General features: G+C 39.7%; 1 protein-coding gene across 5 annotated transcripts in view; it reads right to left on the bottom strand.

Annotated features, from left to right (window-relative positions):
• The window catches only part of HDX (highly divergent homeobox), a 91504-nt gene that overhangs the window by 21801 nt on the left and 48447 nt on the right, over positions 1–21256 (bottom strand). For all 5 annotated transcript variants that reach the window (XM_043522248.1, XM_007059447.4, XM_043522250.1 and 2 more), the window contains 3 exons: positions 14065–14211; positions 6312–6519; positions 848–927 (listed from right to left, as the gene is read on the bottom strand). In XM_043522248.1, coding sequence (XP_043378183.1) covers positions 848–927; positions 6312–6519; positions 14065–14211 — 435 coding nt within the window. The remainder of the gene's footprint in view (positions 1–847; positions 928–6311; positions 6520–14064; positions 14212–21256) is intronic.

Below are 21256 nucleotides of genomic sequence, written 5' to 3'. Positions count from 1 at the left end.
TAAACCTCCCAGTTTTTCACAGAATTAGGTAAAAACACCCAGATAAAAATCTTATTACTTGACAGAATTAAAAATAAATTGATAGTAAAAGTATATGAACCAAATTCATCAACAGCAGAAGTAAGGCTACCTCAGTGTAGTCAATGGAGTTGTACCTAATTACTCAATGGTGAATTTGCCCTTATATTGTCATGCAGTACACTGGGCTTTCCAATACACAAAATTATTAAACACATTATAGTGAGACATGTACTGAGGTCTCTGGGGCATCTGGTCTCTCAGGTTCACAGAATATCTCAGGCTAGCTATAACCAAATAAGGTATCAGTACTGGGAGGAGCTCCATATGGCACCTCTCTAACCACACAGAAGTTCTTTCCTGGATCAGGGCCTAACCAATCAACCTGAATTTAATTGTTTCAGGCCTAGCTAGTACACCAAAACTAAGCAGGACAAAACACTCTTTCAGTACTTCCACATGTCCCTGTACACAGAGCATAACTCTACTGAAGGGAGAGTGTTCCAGAGCTGAGTAGAGTGGAAGAATTACTCAGGACTTTGGAGATGAGAGAGACTAGAATGTAGTAATGCAGTTACACTAAGTAGCCTCCTAAAACACAAGATTTCTACTCATTATATTATATGGAAAATATTTTTAAATTTTGTGATTGAATATGCACAATTCTATCAATAACTGCTTATTTTTAGTATTAAAGTTATAAAACAGGGTTCTTTTTAACAGGACATGAAAAATCTTCACTAACTTAGATGTACTGCCTTTGGAAGACAGTTTATACAATAATAATTAAGAAGGTCGAATTGGTAGGATATGGAAAAAGTGTACATACCACATTATCTGCAGATAATGTATTTTGGTCCTCTTCTTTGTGACCAATTTCTTCATTTTGAATAACTTCACTGGTTTCTTCTGCAGAAATAAATGAGCTATTTTATCTTCCTTGGAGTGTTAGCTTTAGTACCCTATGCCCTTTTTATGGAATTCCTTTAAGATATGTCTTCTATGACTTTTAAGCCAAAGTTTATTTGTAATTTAAAAAATTGCATATAATTAATGTTTGACACAAACATTTCAAAATCACATTTATACCAATCACTGCCTGAGAAGACAGACATTATTCCTGTCAGTTACTCTCCTACAATATACACCAATTTCTCACGGCTTATAGCTACAGGCTTGGGTTTTCAAAGGAGCTTAAGGGAGTCTGGCACCCAACACCCACTGAATTTCAACAGGAGTTGGGTGTCAAACTCCCTAAGCCTTTGAAAATTCCAGCCTAAAAGATATGGGGTACATATATGTGTGGGTTTGCCTGTCTGTGTATCTTACTCACATGCATGCACACATCACCATGTTGGTGTACTGGAACCACTAAACCCTGGTCTACAATACAGAATTATTTCGGTATAAACAGAACAGCTGATTGGATGGCTCATTGGTTTGTACCTGTATGGCAATCCCTATATTCCCAGTTAATTCATACTGCTCTAATTGCAGACATATATTCACAGCAACTATGGATCTGTGCAAGGCAGCCGCTTCAGTTCAGGAAGCTGCATAGCTCCTCTGGGGCCCTGAATCATAAGAGCTACAAAATCCTACTGCACTGCCCAGGGTCATTGTGGAAAACAAGGGAGACATCTTTATTATTTTATACGAATAGGATATGTATCTCAGTTTTACCACATGGATATTTAATTTGCTCATAGACTTTTGTTGTTTTAACTCACTTCTCTGGCTGCAATGTAGCATTAATATTTTGTTTTGATGAAGCTGTTTTGTGTCACTTCAATCGCCTGTTTGTCACAGGCTTCTGGAGAAAGTTCTTGCAGGTGCTGAAAACAGTTAAGCCTGTCAATTTATCACTGGTGGTAAACAGTTGGATTGCAGCCCAGAGATCTAGTCTAAGAGTAGTAGACCAACTGGTTCCACCCAGACAAGGGTGAAGGAAGCAAAAGCTGTCACCAGAGGGGTGCACATGAGGGGGACTGAAAAAGGATCTAAAGCGTAACTTGCCCTGTAATCTCAACAGTCACCATTTGTTTAGTTTGACCAGTGAATCCAAATTTTCAATATGAAGAATCAGTTCTTCAACTAGTGTAAATTGGCACAGCTCACTGACCTCAGAGCTGCACCAATTTACACCTAATGTGGATATAACTAACACAGTATGGACAAAAGGGCCAGTTAATGTTACAAATGAACCCTAATGTTTTCCATTTTCTGATTTTGATAAAGTATATAACCTTAATTTTGCATCAAGTTATGGTTTTGATTTTTGTTTTTTCATCAGCTACTTTTAAAGACTAGCAGCCTTCACCAGCCTCATTCCACTTATTTCACTTACCTAGTTAGTTCTTTTACTCCTGGGGGAATTTTGCACCACTGCACGTGCGCATAATTCATGTGCCATGCATATTTTTTTGTGTGACAGAAAATAGCTTCTGTTGGAAATTTATTGAAGTTCTACCTTTTGCTCACTAGAGGGTGCTATGGCGCTAGACCAGAGCAGCCTCAGCAGAAAATAACTTCGGCTGGAAAGTTGCTGCAGTTTCGTCTTCTTCCCACCAGAGAGTGCTGTGGCACTGGAACAGAGCCACCACTCAAGGCCAGCTAGGGAAGAGAAAGAGCCTGTAGTGCCTTCTTCACAGCACAGGGCCACAGGGGTGAGGAAGGTGCAGGGCCACATGGGGATGGAGGAGGGGGTACAGTGCCACATGGGGATGGTGGGAGTGGGTGTCTGAGTGGGGGTGGAGGGACACATTTGGACAGGGGGTGCAAAGACACATGGGGGTGAAGGGACACGGAGATGGGGCAGATGTGCCTGACTGAATGGGAGAGGCTGGGGTCAGCCAGGGTCTACATGGGAGAAGCTCCCTAACAAACCCTCCCTGCCCCCCTCAAAAAAATCTATTCCATACTTTTCCTACCCATACTCAACAACCCCAAGTTCACACCCAGGCTCCTTCCCAGCAATTACACTTCCCTCTCCCTCAGCTCCTCTGTTACCCCTGACTCCCCCAAGCCTTTGCACTGCTTCTGAGGGGTGCACGAAATACAGTTCTCCATTGTAGTTTAAATGAATTATTACTCAGAGTTATGTATTAATATGCCTAATAAGGAATCTATTTGTCAAAAAACATTTCCTGAATTGTTTTTGTCACCTGTATTATTATAGACATACTTGCTGACAGGTATTTTGAAATAAAATGACCAAAAATTATTGAAACTGCTGTGATTATATTGTGTTAAATATGCAGAATTTTGCAGATTATTAAAATATTGTGTGCAGAATTTTTACTTTTTTGGTGCAGAATTCCCCCAGCAGTACTTCTTTTCAACTCTCTGAAAGTCCTTTTGGAACCTAGAGTTGTATTTTCCGAAAAAGTTAAAAGGGTGATTACACAGCTCTGATAAAACAGCTATTGCGTGTAATTCTGGACTACTTATCTTCTCCAGGAGCGTCAGCTCTTTTTTCAAGCCCTCATTGATATAATTAGCCTCTCTCTCTCTCCTCTCATAAAGTCTTTATTATGGGGTTAGCAGACTGGAGACTTAAAGTTAAGTGACAGTCAGTGCCAACAGAAGACATAATGTCTGCGACCCAACAATAAAACTGAAATCATCATTTTGGCATACAAATAGATTCAAGTTTTAAGAATTATCAGAGTCAAAGTCCACTACTATATCAAAGGGGTTTTAGTTACAATTTAGTCCAACAGCTTTTCCACAGACTTGGGCAGGTCTAATAAAGTAGTTTACTTATTCTTAATTAACCCATTTTAATTTTCCATAAAGGTTCTCTTTATTGCCTCCTAACCTATTTTGAACTACTTTCTGGGTTGTGGCTGGTAGGAAAATAATCTTTATGTTGAAAATAAAGATCTCTTTCATTTTTGTTACTAAGAAAATCCTGTGTTTGTCCATAGCTCCACAAGCTTTATTATAGTCATATTCTCCTTGCCTGGATCCCTTACAGTTCTGTGTTCAGCTTCAAAAGGCCTAGCTCAATGAATATTGAGTCATCCTTCACTTTAAATGGCATAACATTCACTTTTCTTTCTTTAAAATAAATATCCTACTGGACCAGTTCCTTCTCCTTCAGGCAAGTCAAGGATTCTCATACTTTGGCATCTTCCTTGGATTTCAATCAGTTCTACCCAATTCTGTATCATCTTATTCTATTTATAGTTGAATTTGACAAAGACATCACGAGTTTGTTCCCAACAGTTCTCAATGTCCCTAACTCTTTCCTCTATACCATTCAAACAAATTGACAAGATCATATGTGGCATACAAAGCTCCAACAGTGTGCACTAAAACAGACTTCCTTTCAGTTTAGCGAGCCCAGGGCTTATTGATCACTTCTAATCAGAAGCGCTGGGAGCAGTTAGTTCAACTTTTGAAGCCAGTGAAACGTGCAAAGGTGGCAGTTCATCTCCTTTAGGGGCTAGAGTTTTAATTTAAAAAAAGGGACACAGAAGACTGGCTTTGGTCATTCTATTCTGTGCGACAGAGCAAATGAGTTGATCATCTAATTCCCATTTAACACTCAAACTCATGAAATTGTGGGGGTGGGAAAACAAATTCATTCTCTCTCTCTCTCTCACACACACACACTTTAGGTGCCCTCCAAACAGCCCAGTGCTACTGACTCTGCTGCCTAATTCTCTGCATTGTTACCTGGCTATTTAAAGAGGCTTTAATACTATTGTAGGTTTGTTTGGACTAGACTGTTCTGGTTGTGTTGAAACTCTAGTTAAACAACATGATTGTGTATTTGAGTTGATCCAGAGCAGTGATTCTCAACCTGCTTGCGGCCCAATCAGCACACAGCTGTGGCCCACGTGACATTCGTAGGGCCATAACTAGGGCAGAGCAGGGGCTGCACCCACCCCAGGCACAGAGCCAGCAGGAGGGGAGTTCCAAAATGGGGCAGTGCAGGATTAGGCCAAGCGTCAGCCCCCTTCTGTAGGACTGGGCCCAGCCGCATCGGCAGGAGGCCTGGGTGCTCAGCACTCCCCAGACTCTGCAAGATCGCAGGTCCATTGACCCCAGCTAGAGCAGGCTCCCCATCACTAGGACCACAGTAGCAGGTGGGTAGGGCCGCTGGGCAGCTGAGCTACTGTCGAGGTAGGAGACCAGCCCGCGCAGGGAGGAGGATGCAGGGGGGTACAGTTGCGGGGAGGGGGGTGCAGCCGGTGCATGGGGGACAGACTCTAGACTGGGGACTGCTGGATGGGAGCAGTCCCTGGATGGGGGGCTAGATATTAGGGCACAGTCCCTGGACAGGAAGGTTCAGTGCTGGGGGGCAGTCCTTGAGGGTGCTGGGTGGGAGACTAGATGAAAGAGGGGACAGTCCCTTGGAGCAGGGCAGTGTTGGGGGGGGGGGGGTCAGCACTGGACAGGGCACCCTGTCTCTGCAGGGCAGGCACGTGTGCCACCCAAGTATTGGGGTAGGGGGTCTGGATGCTGGGGGTACAGTCCCAGGTGGGTTGAGTGATGGGGGGCATTCCCTGGCTGGGGGTAAAATGTGGGGAGGGGCTGGGGGGCAGTCCCTAGATGGGGGTGGCTGGGCACATGGGGGGCGAGGGGGAAGTCCCTGGCTTGGGGGGTGCCATCTTTGCAGGAAGGCTCCGCAGCTGTGCTGCCAGCAGCAGCGAGGAAGTGAGGGTGGCAATATACCATACCATGCCACCCTTACAGTAAATTAATTCATTTTAACAGTTAATCTTTTGACTTATTTTGCTAATTTAAAATGCTCTTGGTAAACATTTGCCAGTGTTGAAATGAAAGGTACTATATCAGTTTGAATCATACTGCTGTCATATAACAAATACTAAACCTTATTTTTTTTTTTTTTTTAGATCTACAGGTAGTGTGTATATATATATATTAGTGTGGATGTGGCCCACATAATGCACAGAGAGCTGCATATGTGGCCCACAATGGAAAATAAGTTGAGAACCACTGATCAAGAGGAACTGACAGGTCTATTTATTTTAGTGTTTTAGAAAAAAAATTGTTAGAGTGCTCAGAGTGCTGAATGGGTGCTACAGTTTGTATAAATCTACATAATAGCTCAAAAACTTGCCTCTGCCACCTTGGCAAGGACAATGCCAAATGACTGTAATTTTAAAAATACTGGTTTGCATTTCAGAAGGCTGTTCGTTTCATAGGTAAGAAAAGCAACTGTTTCAAGCACTTCTGAATGTACACACTAGAGAGAGATGAAAAGCACACAAATTGCAAAATATAATTAACAAAACAGTAGCAACTGCAGTTTCAAATACCTTGTGAACTTCCTTCAGATAAGCAGATTGACACTTCATCATTCCTATCATTATCATCTCCCACTTCAGTAGCAGTTTCCTCTCCTGGAGTAAGTGCTGATTTAGCACCAGATTCAGAATGGTCACAGAAATCAGCAGGGCCTCCTCTAGGGGGTGGGACTTCAATCCCCATTAAACGATATTTTCGTCTTCGATTCCCAATCCAAGTCTTATAGAGAGAAATACAAATGGATGATATCAGAAATAGTAACAAAAGTCTCAGTCCTAAAACCAAGAGTAATGAACATTTCTGTGTGACAGGGAGAAGGCAAGATCCTTGGCCCAATTTCCACTGCTCTACCACATGCCAGTAGAACAAAGCAGCCCAAAACCCACAGCATATTGTAAATCCTCCAGTAGTATAGCTCTCTCTCATTCCCCTCCACAAAGAGGACATAGCCAGAGAAAACTGGGCAGAGCCAGAGCACCACTATGCTTTGGCTTTCCACTGTAGTAAGAATAGCCTTTAGGAGTTATCAGTCACATTGCCCAGGGATGCTGTGGAATCTCCATCATTGGTGATTTTTAAGAGCAATTTAGATAAACACCTCTCAGGGATGGTCTAGATAATACTTAGTCCTGCCTTGAGTGCAGGGGACTGGACTAGATGATCTTACAAGGTTTTAAGAGCAACCTTCAGGCCACTCCAAACTATGCAGGAACCTGGGGTAGCCTCAGGGTCAAGTAACCTTAAGGTGACTTAGAATCAGACAACACAACCTTACATTCCATTCACATTCCTTTCACATAATCCAAGTCACCACACCTCTCAACAGATAAAGATTTACCCTTAAAAGTATACAAGTATGACCATATAGCTGGTAATAAACATGCTTATTCTTTTTCCTAAATTATGAACAAAAAACATTAAAAGAACATTATTAAGATTGCAAAAGTCAAGCATTCAAAAATTTTAAATGCCATAATTAAGGTTGCCTGTGGCTTCTTGTCTGATCTGTCTCTTCCCTCCCCACCCACGTTGGCTCTCAGTCTCAGACCCAGGCTCTGCATCCAGTGTTGGTCATCCCTTTACAACCCCTCCCTATCTCCATGTCCCAGTCTCTTTGCCCAGCCAGTCTCAGGCTTTCTTCCCACCTAATCTCCCCTCACCTCCGTTCCTCCCCAAACTGGTTCCTTGTCCCAGTCTCCTTGCCCAACCAGTCCCAGCTTCTCCTTGAGCTCCCACTCTTGGTCTCTACACCCAGCCAGTCCATGTTTCTTGCCCCTCCAGTCCCAGTCTCAACAAACTTCTTGTTCCAATCCACTCCTCTTCTTTCCCTCCAAAGTCTGGTTTTTTGTTTCCTCTGTATTCAAATCAGGCAACTTCTTCCTCCTTGCTACCTGGGTGTCATCAGGGGAGTCACTGAAAGCACAGGAGACACAAGGTCTCTGGGATCAGTTCCCATTCCCAGCCCCACCCTGACTTTGGGATGGCACTGGCAGAGTCTGGTCAGATGTATGAGCTGTGAGGGAATGGAGCAGGCTCAGTTTTTTGTGTGGATGGCACATGCAGAGTCTGGTCAGCACTAGGAGCTGAGAGGCACTGTAACATGCTCAGTTAAGATAGAATCTTCAGATATTTTTAGCAGCTATATTCAAGTCATCTCTAATGAGCATGCGCAAATTGGGATTTTCTTCAAAGGTTTATAATTTGGCCAAAATTGGGCAGATTTTCACAGAGATGGAAAAGGCACATCCCCTGATAAATTTCTAGTCCTGGCTCCGAAGCATGGGGGTACGAAAGCTTAAAAAAATAGTTGCCAGAATTTTTTAACATTGGCAAAATAATTTATTTTTCCTTGCCTCGTTCTCAGAAACAGCTCAACTGTTTTGGCTGAAATTAAAAAAAGCCTGAAGACACTCAGCATGGAAAATTTGAGCCCGAAGTGTTAAAGTTTTACAAAGATATAAGAAACTAAAAACAGGGTCTTATAATGCAAAGTGTCTGGCAACTTTAATAACAGACAGGGATACCAGCTTTACCTACAAGACTTTGCCATGCTGTATGTAGCTTTTTTCAAAATCAAGTACTTTTGAAACAAAATTATTTAAAAAAAGTTCAAACTGGTTACTCGTCACATTGTTTCTGATGATCCCTTGCTCTTGGATAATATGACCCTTCCCCTAATCTACATTTTCGTAATAAAAAATGTACAATAGTTCCAAAAACGGGCAAATTATTTGAAGTTAAGGACTTTCTCATAAAATAATTTGCCATATATTTAACTTCCTCGTGCTTATGGCAGCAATGCATGGTGCTAACTACTGTAGGTTTCCTGCAACATTACCACAATTTATCTTTCCTTTATTTAAGAGTGAGTCTGCCTCTTTATTCCCTTCTACAGTGAATTACTGAAAAAAATCCAGCAAGAAGTTATTGGAACATATGGACAAGGCAGATTGTTTATTTTTCTTTTTGATGAGTCATTTCTGCTTTCAAAATTCTGCCAAAATAGAACCGTGCATTCACTATTGTATGTTGAACATGCCCTTTGAAATACATGTATCCACTTCTGTAGCATCCAAAGTTAAATTTAGAAAAGAAAATATATGCCATGTATTTGTAGGCTTTCCTATAGCAAACACCACTCTATAATGAATATTTTGGAGCAGTGCATTGAGAAATGCACCTAAATATATACATTTCTCTTTTCCTCTCTTTTCCCCAACTGGCTTCACCCCAAGGAGGAATACTGATTTAAACATATTCTAATTGAATTTCTTCATTGTACTATCTCCGTGAGAAACTCAAATCAACACTCTACAAAGAATGCAAACTTTAATTGCTTACAAAACTCCATTGTCCTGCATCTGTCCTCTATTCCTCAAATTATTTCTGATTATGAAATTGTGCAAAGAAGGTTTTTCTTTTCTAGTCATCATCCTTGTGCTCCCAAGACATTCAGATGTCTGAGAGCCCTGGTCATCACCATGAAAGCTCTTCTAATGTAAAACACCAAACTTTGGTATGAATGAATAAATCAGTCAAGAGAAGGAGGATTAAAAAGAAACAAACTTCTAATTAGACACAAAAAGCTACGTAATTAATCAAAAAAGAAATGAAAGAAGTATTGGACAATTTTATGAAGTTTTGTTACAGAGTTCACGTGTCTGAGAATACCACAAAATAACCAGCTTTTCTTCTGGTACCTTGGAAATCCATGAAAGACCATCTGGGGGTGTCAAAACATATGTAAAATTAATGTACAGCCTGCAGTCACTCTATGTGACCACAATCCCTTTGGAAACATTAGAGCCAGGGGACAAACTAAACCATTGAACCTGAAAGGACTGAATCTGCTCGAATTTGACGGTGCACAGGCGTGAAATGTCATTCTTATGTGAGAAAGGAAAAGCAATAGTTTTTACTCATTCTTTGCACTAAAGAATTCTAATTATACACGGGGCCATGTTTATAGATCACGTATGTGTGCATTTCCAGAACAACAACATTTCTTGCTGGGGATAAATCATTAAGAAAAAATGATCCCCCTTAAAAACCTACTGCAAGGGGGTAAAGCCGGGGGGGGGGGGGGAAGAGGACACAACTGAATAAAATTAAAACAAAGTAAAATTTTAAAAAAAGACAAAAATGTGAAAATTGTGTACGTACATTAAACCATTTATTTTTGTCACACTTCTTCACAAACTGAAAGAACACAGGGAATATTTGTTTTTGTTTCATGTAACTATACCTCAGTGCTATGATTCAAGTTTGGTACTCACTTCTTTGAAACAATGTAACCAATAAATTATTAAATTCATTGATTACAGGAATTACTGCCCAAAAAATCTTTGTTAGCTAAAAGTTAAGGCTGAGAAGTATTACTCTAAACAATATGCTCAATGAAAACAATATTTAAAAAAAAACAAACATGCAGTCACCAGCTAATGTTAAACATACAGTTCTGACACCAGACTTAAATGAAGGCATAGACTGCAAATCTGGGTCTGTTAAGCAATCTTAAAAAACAAGTCCTGCCAGCCTCCAATCTTTCATGATTTGTGCCTTTCATAGCCTGTTCCTAAAAAACCTCTAAATGATAACATCTGTTATTCTGATATGAAGGATATTTAAAAAGGGCTTTCAGAAGTTTGCTGGTTATGGTGAAAATCTTTTTCCATATTAAGATGTCTACGTATTGACCCAGTAGCAACACCACGTCAACTGCCTTATCTCCTTTTAAATGTGCAGAGTGGTGTTCTGTTAGGCCTAGAAGATTTATACACATAGGACCACTAGCTCTGAGCTGAAAAATACTTGTAATTGTCACATCAATTATACTGGTGTTTACATATCACAGCACCTTCAAAACCCTAACACACATAGATACATTTTTTACTGAAGAAGAGGGACTGATAGCCATCTCACTCCTACTGGTACAATCACGAATTGGTAAAATATATATTCTTTTGTATATCGCTCACCTACTAACCAATCTGTTTTCCTGATGTATGGGTCTCCAGGGTGGCTAAGGAAATACCTGGAGGACACAAGCTTCTGATAAATGACTGACACAAAGACAGTGTTCTTTTCAAAACAAGGCACCTTTTTATTGGTGCAAATAATAATCCCTAATACAATAATAATCTAAAACACAAATCTCTTATAGCAAGTTAAAGAACACCCCAAACCATATTGCATTACAGTTGAGATGATCCTAAGTGATGCGCCCTGCTTATGGTGATCAGTCGTTCAGAGGTCACTGACACCAGTTTTAAATTTTCTTTAAATCCTATGTATATACATTCTCTTTACAAACAGCACAATGCAAACACACCTCTTTATTAACCTAAGCGCACACATACATACTGATACTCACTACACTATATTATTCTGTAATATTGTCTGACAGACTCACTCCACGCTTGCCGACTGTTTCTTCTAAACTCTCTCTCTCTCTGCCTCCCTCTGCCGCTGTGTTGTTTTTACTTCTTCTCCCTCTGCTGCTGGACCGGGCAGGATATTCTGCTGCTGCTACTGCTGCTGCTGTCAATGGACTGCTCAGGCAAGCTTTGCTCTTCTTCTCTGTCCTTCTTGCCTGTCAGCTCCTATTCTCTCCTCCTATCAGCCCACTGATATGCTGATTGTCCTGCCAAAACTTTTTAGACACCTTTGATAATATCTTCCTGTCAGATCTTTACTGCACATGCTCACCGCCAGAATTCCATGCATGCTCATGGCCAGTTCTATTTTTAGCATGCAGCTGTTGTTTACCTCAGCTGACCTTTCCCCTACTTTTGAAGTATCATGTAGGGTGACCAGATGTCCCGATTTTATAGGGACAGTCCTGATATTCAGGGCTTTGTCTTATATAGGCTCCTATTATCCCCTATCCCAATTTTTCACACTGGCTATCTGGTCACCCTAGTATCATGTGACCTGCAGTTTCCAATGGTGGAGTGACTCTTGCTTATTCAAAAGCAGGTCAGGAATACAAAATAGAATCTGGGGAATTTCTTTGGTATCAATGTGATTACTACTGATGGGATTAAGTTGTTTGTCATGGCTATATAGGGACAAGGGTGAGGCAAGAAGTGGCTTTCTCCCATCCAGACCCATCTTTTTCAGTCAGTGTACTGCTGCCCAATTACAAATGCCATAGATGGTGGTCAAATACACCAGATAATTTCTATTATTGAACACGCTCTTCTTATGAGCACAAGGCCTGATGCTGAAAACAAAACCACACAGACAGACCCCTGCACCCATACAGTATTCCACTGACTTCAATTCACAGGCATATTGTGGCTTGCAGAATTGAGGGATCAAAGGGTTTGACCCATCAAACTCTATCCAAGATGTCCTATTAAATAAATAATTGGGCCCATAATGCCTAAAAAAATATTGATTTACTAATCTCCAAAGAGTGCAGTACCATGCTCAGTATCTGATCATTTCCATAGACCGGTGTAAAACACCCAAATATTTGAGAAAGGATAATACCTTTTCAGTAGCCTAAATCCCAGCGTATTATGTATTACCTATCCCTCTTCTAGCACCTCCAGTCTCAAAAAACTCCCAACACTATTAAATGTGAATGTAGAGAGTGGTCTCAGTAATTAACCTTTCAAAAATGAATTAATGTACAAGACTATATTTTTCAGTTCTAATGTTTTCTATTTTAACAAGTACTGGTCAGTACTTAATATGACACTAGAGTGCCTCCTGGGGCACAAAGAGATTTAAGTAAATTTACATAAAAGGAAATAAAAAAATTTTGGTCATACAATGGTAAAAAGCCTTTAATCCAAAAATTCCAGAATTACAACAAATGAAACATTCCTTTACGTGCTTGTGTATATTTCAATTTATTACTGATACGATGAAAATTTTATGGATGCCCCCCACATAGTTTATAAAAAACTATAAATGCTACTTAACTAAATAATAAATATTTTCATTAGTGCTTAGTAGAGCTCCTAAAGAAAGATGATGAAACATCAAGTTAACTAAAATGAAAGATCATCATACAGTTAGCTTGGACTCAAGATAAAAAAATAATCCTGGGATTAACACTTACTTGTCAGAACCATGAAAAGTAAAGGTCAAAGTAACTTGTCACATCCATCTTTCTGCTAATAAAAGACTGTTCTCTACACTATACTGTCCTGCATTTTTCTCCAATTACTCTAAAACAATAAGGCAAAAGAACTTCCATCACTTGATTTGGCAAACTAGTTCAATATTTGTAAACTGTTCCAACTGCGCTCCCTCTTAGTCATCATACAGCCAAACTACACATATTACATTTTTTTTGAACTCTTCTCATAAGTCAATTCCTCCACCCCTAATTGCTCTAAATTCCTCCCGACTTTCTATTAGTCAGGGCTCAGAATTTTAGGCTTTACTTTAGGCAGAATTTCACTAGTATTGAATGACGAGATTATCACTTTCCTAACCCATGGGAATGATGCATCTGTATAAACTCTACCCATATGTGACCATCATGTTGATCACAATTCTGCAGTTCTGTCTTCTGCTGTAGTATCCACATTCCAAGTTTAAGGTAGAACAGATCCTGAAATCCAGATATTTTAGAATGCCCCCAGGATTGCATTCCTCTCTACACCTCTGGAACGTCTGTTCACTGGTGTCCAGTATCATTTTACTATTTACTTCAATTGTATTGCATGGCTCTCTAAAATGATCAACCACATCAACCCTGTATTCATTTCTCTTCCCTAAGGAAATCATTGATGACTATGTGGACTACTAAACGGAAATTCCCCAGTATCCCTCAGAATATCCTTTGCCCACTTTGTCACATCTTGTCCTGGTTCCTGCAAAGTATTTCTCCCCCGCCCATTTTGATCAATTTCTTTCACGTGTTTTTGATTTTACACCAAAAGCATTCTCTTATCCCTAGAGGGACTTTGTATTTTAGTCCCATCATAACTGCTAGTTCTTTTCAATCTGCTGGGATAGTCCTGCTCATTTAAAATCTTATATAAATTCCACTCTAAATGGAACGTCAAATGTTTTGTAAAGCTGCTCTTGCTGCTAATAAATAAATAAATTTAAAAAAATCACCTGAGGGCTTTTATCTATATATAGACTGGTGAAAGAGCAAGAGTACATCCTTGCAGGCCATTCATTATTTAATATGGTGAAATATATTTCTGGCTACCTCAAGCAATTTTAAAAGGTTTTTTTTATCTATGCTATTTTTGCTTCTGAAACAAGAGAAGGGAGAGACTGTACATTTCTTACCCGCACTATTTCACAGTCAACATTTAATTCTGCAGCAACAGCTTCAATTTTTTCTCTGCAGACTGAGCCCAGGCTGGTCATGCCATTGTCCCAGTATTTCTTGAGAGTGGCTAAATCTCGGTCACTAAACTGTGTGCGGTCCTGTAGCTGTAAGACAAGAAGTTATGATTAGAACAAGATATAAAAAAAGGCTTTCAGGTGATACTGCCTTGTTCACAAACAAAGTACTTTGGAATTACAAAACCAAAAATCACTTCATGGCCTTCCATTTCCTTAGCTTTTCTGTTCTTTAAATTCTCTCATATTAGTTTCCCTGAAGATGTCAATTTTTCAATCTATCTAGATTGTCACAGAGTTCTCTGGGATTCACCTCTGTTGGTGGTTTTAGAACCAATGCACGTTTTAAATGTGCTAGCATTGTTTACTTCCATCTTATTTGATTTACTTTATTTCATTTTTATAAGGTTTCATGAGTAATCATGGGGTATTTTTTGCTTCAGCTGTTTACTTTCTCTTCACCCCATTATGCGTATTATCCCTTGGGGGCGGAGAAAGTTGCCTTTTTTTTTTTGTTTTTGCCAGAACCCTTTTATCTTACTGATAACTACAATATATGCATAATTCAAAGGATTCCAAGCCTCCTAAAGGGAATCCTTTTATGTTTATATGGTAGGCTCTGGAGCTTAAATTGTTTTCACTATTTATGATTTACCAAATGTTGTGTTTTGATAAAACTGCACGATAGTAGACAATAGATATAAACAAGGACACTGGAAAATGATTCCGAGGTTACCTACCATTTCCTTGATTTGTATGGTTGTGTATTAAAAATGTGTTATGTATGTTGTACCGCACTGCAAGTAAAACCATTAGCTCCAGTAACTCTTGTTAGTCCAACTATCCTAATCATTGTTTCCATTTCCTCACGCCGACAAACAGATTTGCCACCTCTTGCTGCGAAGAATCCATAGAGGCAGCTACTTTTGAAATTTACATGAAGAGATAGCAGAAACACATCTGCAGATGCTTAGTTACTTGTTATTTACACCAATTACTGGAATTATATATTTAAAACCAAGTTTCTATGTCAGAAGAGAAGAGAATTTTCAAATAAAAAGCTATTAAAACATTAATTTTAAAAGGAGTCTGCAAAACTAGTGGAACCAAAATTATCGCTAAGATTTTTGATAGAATCCAATATTGTCATCTACCTCTTTAGGTATAAGTATCTGCTGTTTTCTCCCTTTCTAAATAAATGCTTAACAAGTCATTAAAAGAACTTCAGCTTCTTCAGTGCTAAATTAGTATAAAACAGGTGTGCCAAATTATAGTTTCAGAGTAGCAGCCATGTTAGTCTGTATTCGCAGAAAGAAAAGGAGTACTAGTGGCACCTTAGAGACTAACCAATTTATTTGAGCATAAGCTTTCGTGAGCTACAGCTCACTTCATCAGATGCATCTCACGAAAGCTTATGCTCAAATAAATTGGTTAGTCTCTAAGGTGCCACTAGTACTCCTTTTCTTTCTGCGAATTATAGTTTGTTTTCTAGAAAAATAATGTCCTGTTTAGAGTGATTATGTAAGTCAGCACATGTATAGTGTAGTATTAACAGATTATATCCACTACCAAAAAATACTCCAAATACTCCCCTGCTACGTACAGTTTCATCCATCTAGGTACAGTCAATTCAGAACCTTTCTTCACAATCTACCATTCAGAAGTGAAAGGGAAGAGGAATGCCGACTTCCTAACGGACTCTGTTCTGAGACTGAGGGCTCTGCAAATATCTGAACTGTTCCACTTTTTTCCTGTGGACTTAATTTGAGCAAAATGACAGAGTAGATACTTCCAGGCCCACTGATCAAATACCCCCTTTTTATACCTACTAGGATGGGGTGTTTTTGGCTTCTAAAAATGACTGGAGGTGTTCTGCCTCATTCTCATTCTGCCTGCTTGCAACAGGTGGGAGCATAAGGGGCAGCCCAGTGACTGAAAGAACGGAAGGAACTGCTGAAGGTAAGAGTAGGTGCATGATGGAAGACATTTAAGAATGTTTCAGTAAAAACATGGGGACATTAGACTGCTCATAGCTCAGCGGTTCTCAAACTTTTGAATTGGTGACCCCTTCTCACACAGCACGCCTCTGAGTGCGATGACCCCCGCCTGTAAATTAAAAACACATTTTTTATATTTAATATTATAAATACTGGAGGTGAAGTAGGTTTGGGCGTGGAGGCTGACAGCTCATGACCCCCCAAGCAATAACCACATGACCCCTTGAGGGGTCATGACCCCCAGTTTGAGAACTCCTCTCATAGCTAGTTCAACTTCAAGGCTGATTTTTTTTTTTACAACCCTGACGGTAAAGAAGTACTGCATCTGCTCCTGCTTCTGGGGATACCATAGGAATCATTGCTGTAGCTACTTGCCACTCAGGCAGCCCTACATGGTCTTTGCCTGAGAGTTGGCTGACAGCAGAGGAGAGGGAACCAGGATTTGTGGATTGCCTTCTAAGCGACTGGACCCTTTCGCTGCTGGAGAAAAATTCCTGGGAGCAAACCACGCAGCTGTCTTTCAACACAATGATTCAGTTCATGGCCATGAACTGATACCATTTCACTTTCTCCCCTATACCATTATTCCTTGGGGGTAGAGAAGAGGGAAGCCACTACTGTATCTCAAAGAGGAGGGTGGAGGCAAAGGAAAACCTCCAGGAGTTAAATTAGCCTATTCCAAGTTGTAGTAAGGCTCAAAAGTCCAGTTTAGATATCTGGTTCCCAATGTTTCACAATATTCTAGGATGACAGTTCTCTTGCTGCAAGGTAACAGAGCAATATGGCAGCTTTTTCAAGGTGAAAGTGCGAAAACACAACCACTGCAAGACAGGGCAGGTTCTGTTGCTAAAATTAAACCACCTAACAGTATATACCTACAACCTTATGCCAGAATTCTATTACCCATAAGAACATAAGAATGGCCCTACTGGGTCAGACCAAAGGTCCATCTAGCCCTGTATCCTGTGGCTAATGCCAAGTGCCCCAGAGGGAATGAACATAACAGGTAATCATCAAGTAATCCATCCCGCTGCCCATTCCCAGCTTCTGACAAACAGAAGCTAGGGACACCATTCCTGCCCATCCTGGTTAATAACGATCGATAGACCTATCCTCCATGAACCTATGTAGTTATGAACCCGGTTATAGTCTTGGCCTTCACATCTTCTGGCAAGGAGTTCCACAGGTTGACCACCAACACAACACATAGCTTGATCAAACATCCACTACTAACAGTGTTAACAGTGGTTAATTTTGCAATGAGGTGTGTGGTGTGGAGAACTGGGGGAAGAGCTAAAGTTGCAGTGTACAGTAAATTGTGAGAACAGTAGGATGATTCCGGGGGGAGGGAGAAGAGAGAAAGTATAGAGGGTAAGTTCTGTTAAGTAACCTAACTTTTCATTTCCTCACTTTTGTGGGTTTGAGCCAGGTAGGTTATGTGTATAGCAACCCTAACTACTTACAATGGTGTTTTGTGTTTTAAAATATGAAGGAATTAAATAGGGAGTGTTAACTCTCTTTCCCTGGACAACTTGTGACAGACATTAACAGTGTGCTTTCCCTCTGACAAATTAAAAAACACTGAAGTAGCAATTCAGCCCAAGCACCGAATCTTGTTTTAATTTTTTTATATTAATAAACAGAATATTTTAAAGTGATGAATGTATCTGTGGCACTGACATTTCTCACAAGACATTTTAAAAAAAGCCCTGCTATTGTGACCACAATAGTAGAGATGGGCAAGCTAATTAAGACTCCAGTCTGCCTTGAGCAGAGTGCTTGGCGGTGTGTCAATGAAAGAGGAACAGTAAAGACAGACAAGTGAGAGAGAACATTTTGGCATTACTTCCTGGGGGCCACAATGACCTCACACTTGTCTATTGTCTGTCCTTCAGTGCTTATACTTGTACAGCCAATGTCATCTCCTTTTGTCCTACCCATATGTACAGTGACCCTTTCTAGCTAGATAAGCACTCTGTATGATGTGTTAGCAATCTCCTATAATTGTTTTTATAGAATTTTTATTAGAGAAATCAAATTACGGTAGTTTGCTCCCTGTCATTGTTAAGCACCACAGACAACAGAAACAAAGTACCTAGCGGGTCGCTGCATGTAGGAAAAAAAAAGTCTGAATGGACTCTATCAAAGCAAATATGTCTTGAAGTAAAACTGTGGGAAATGCCCATTGGCAACATCCCTACAGAAACCTTGTTTTTTCCACTTACTGCTGTCATACAGAAGAAATTTAAGACAGTTTTGGTTTTACCTCCTTGTCAGAAATAAACTCTAGTCTTTAAGATGCCACTAGCCAAATAACATTTTGTTTCATTTACATGTCAAATCAGGTATTTTAAATTGCTACTGTACATCTCCTTCAAGAGCAAGTATAAGGAAAAGCATGCTGATATTGCTTCTAGGCAGAAATAGGGGGGACAAGTTTCTTCACCTGACAACCAAAATAGGAAATAAAATCTTACTTTAAGGATTCCAGATAGCAGAGACAAATTTGAGGGTGGGGGAAAAGAAATATATTTAAACACAAGACAGGGTACTCAGAAAATGGTTTGTACTAGGAAAGTTTTACATCACAATGGAAATACGTGTTTCTCTCAAAACCTTGAAAGGGGAAGCCTCATCACAAGACCCTAGAACCCCAATTCTAGCAAGACCTTTGCATCTACAAGCCATCTCTTACTTCTCTTCTGCTTTAACTTCTGTTTTCTCCTCCTACACCTCTTCATTTTTTGGTCCAAGTCTTTGCTTTGTACTTCCAGGTATCAAATAATGGCTAAATATTTACCCCCTGATATTAAATTTATCAGTTTTGTTATCCATATTCTGAAAAGCAGATTGTGAGACAGTTTTCTGGTGAAAAGCTTCAAAAATTAGCTTCAGAAAGCAGTCCTAGTGAGCAAACTGAGTCAACAACTCTGCCAGACTCTGGGTTATATGCTGCTTATACCAGGGATTCTCAATCTTTTTCTTTCGGAGGCCCTCTCAACATGCTATAAAAACTCCATGGCCTACCTGTGCCACCACAACTGTTTTTCTGCATATAAAAGCCTGGGCCAGCATTAGGGGGGAGCAAACAGGGCAGTTGCCTGGGGCCCCATGCCACAGGGGGCCCCCATAAAGCTATATTGCTCACGCTTCGGCTTCAACCCCGAGTGATGAGGTTCAGGACCCTGGGCTTCAGACCCATGCGGTGGGGGATTGGCTTTCTGCCCTGGGCCTCAGTGAATCTACTACCACTGACCCTATTTGTCGAATCCTCTGAAACCTGCCCATGGCCCCCCGACCCCTAGTTGAGAACCACTGGCTTATACAATGGCTGTGTGTGTGTGTGTGAAGGCAACATTTTTTATAAAAAATTAACCAGTTTGCATATTATGGGCACTGCTGGCATTCAGCCAAGTGTCACAGAATATGCACAACATATCTAAAAGTTTTGGTGCAAAACTAATACCTAAAGTTGGTAAGATCCATTAAATTTCAATGGCACTTTCCTATCATGTTACTGCCTTTTGAGCACTGGCTCTGACTTCCCAACTTTTATGCATTTGTTGAAGATGTTTCAGAGCAAATGTACCAAAGCTATACAGGAAGAGTATAACTTCATTTTAACTTCAAGTCATTTAATAAAATCAATATTAAATAATTAGAATTTTTAAATATCAATTCTGGGTATTATATGTTGTAGCTTCCATAAAAGGAGATGTTTACACCTAAAAAATACCATTTACCCAAGTTGGTTTATTTAAAGTAGACTGAAATTTGCATTTATTGCCTCTGAAATTCACTGTTTTAAACCATATTAAAAAAACCCCACCTCACTAAAACGTTCATTTCTTTCTTTCACCCAAAACGGACATATGATAATCCAGAATTACCTTCCTATTCTTTAAAGATACAATCTACTTCATTCTGATGTACAGACCAAACCTATATCCTGAGAAATGAAAGACTCAATTGTTCACTGAGCAATTTTATAAAGTTTCTATTAGGAATCTATCATTCATTAATTTTGTCTCATTGTATTTGTCATGATAACAAGATGGCTTTTATAGAAGTTATGTCTTCTTTTATGAAAATCTGAAATTTGATCAGTAGCAGAGGCAAGACTTGATTTAATTTAAATTAATGAAATTGCTTAAAAACAAATACCCTCTCTGTCCCTCATAAACTCTATCACTGAGACTTAGATGGGAAAAACAAATACTTTAATAAAACATATTTTATTAGTGCATGCAGAATATCAATCTCAAAAGCCTACTAAAATAGTCTTATTTCAATGTGCTTTTTTACTCATTTCAGACAACAGAATAATACAATATGTCTGTTTTTATCCATTATTTCTTCTTGATTTTAGGACACATACCCCTACATGTTCTCATATTGTATCTTTAAATACTCCATAAATTATATTTATATATTTAACCACAGTAACAGAAGTTACTGCCTGTTTTTTTATAAAAGGGATAGGTCAACTTCTGACCATATATATTACTCAAACCTATAAAATTCAGTTTTTACTTTATTTCATTCCAGAAGTCAGAATGCCCTCCCTTTTTAAACACTGACCCATTAGCACTATGCCAGATTAGTTGCATTATAACACATCCACAAAAACCTAACAGCCTTGTTCCCAGTGTTTGGATTAAAATGTACATCCTTTATAGGTTTCCTGTAATGGATAGCTATATCAGGAGAACAGATCTATAATTCTGTACTACACTCCTCCTCAGAAGCCATCATACACTCCAGTCCCCATTAATATAGGTAAATTAGTGGGGACACTCCACCCGACCCTCGTCGTGAAAGAGAGAGAGAGAGAGAGAGAGAGAGAGAGAGAGTGAGTGTGTGTGTGTGCGCGTGCGCGCGCATTTTATTTTTAGAAATGGAGGTACTGGTGAACCACAACCACAAATAACTTCACCATGTGGGGGAGGAGATCGTTCACTTGGAATCCACACATAGCTAGGGGAGCACGTTGCACTAAGAGGTTACTAGTTCTTGACTCTCCCTAGAGCTACATAAAACCTTATACAGACACTCCCCAGGTTACACAACACCCGACTTATGCAAATTCGCACTTACAGAAAAAGTTCCATAAGCCAGACATAGGATTTTCGAGTTGT

Source organism: Chelonia mydas, chromosome 9 (genome assembly GCF_015237465.2).
Source record: "Chelonia mydas isolate rCheMyd1 chromosome 9, rCheMyd1.pri.v2, whole genome shotgun sequence".
NCBI lineage: Eukaryota > Metazoa > Chordata > Testudines > Cheloniidae > Chelonia > Chelonia mydas.
The sequence above is the reverse complement of the archived record's forward strand: the minus strand, read 5'-3'. Positions and strand labels throughout refer to the sequence as shown.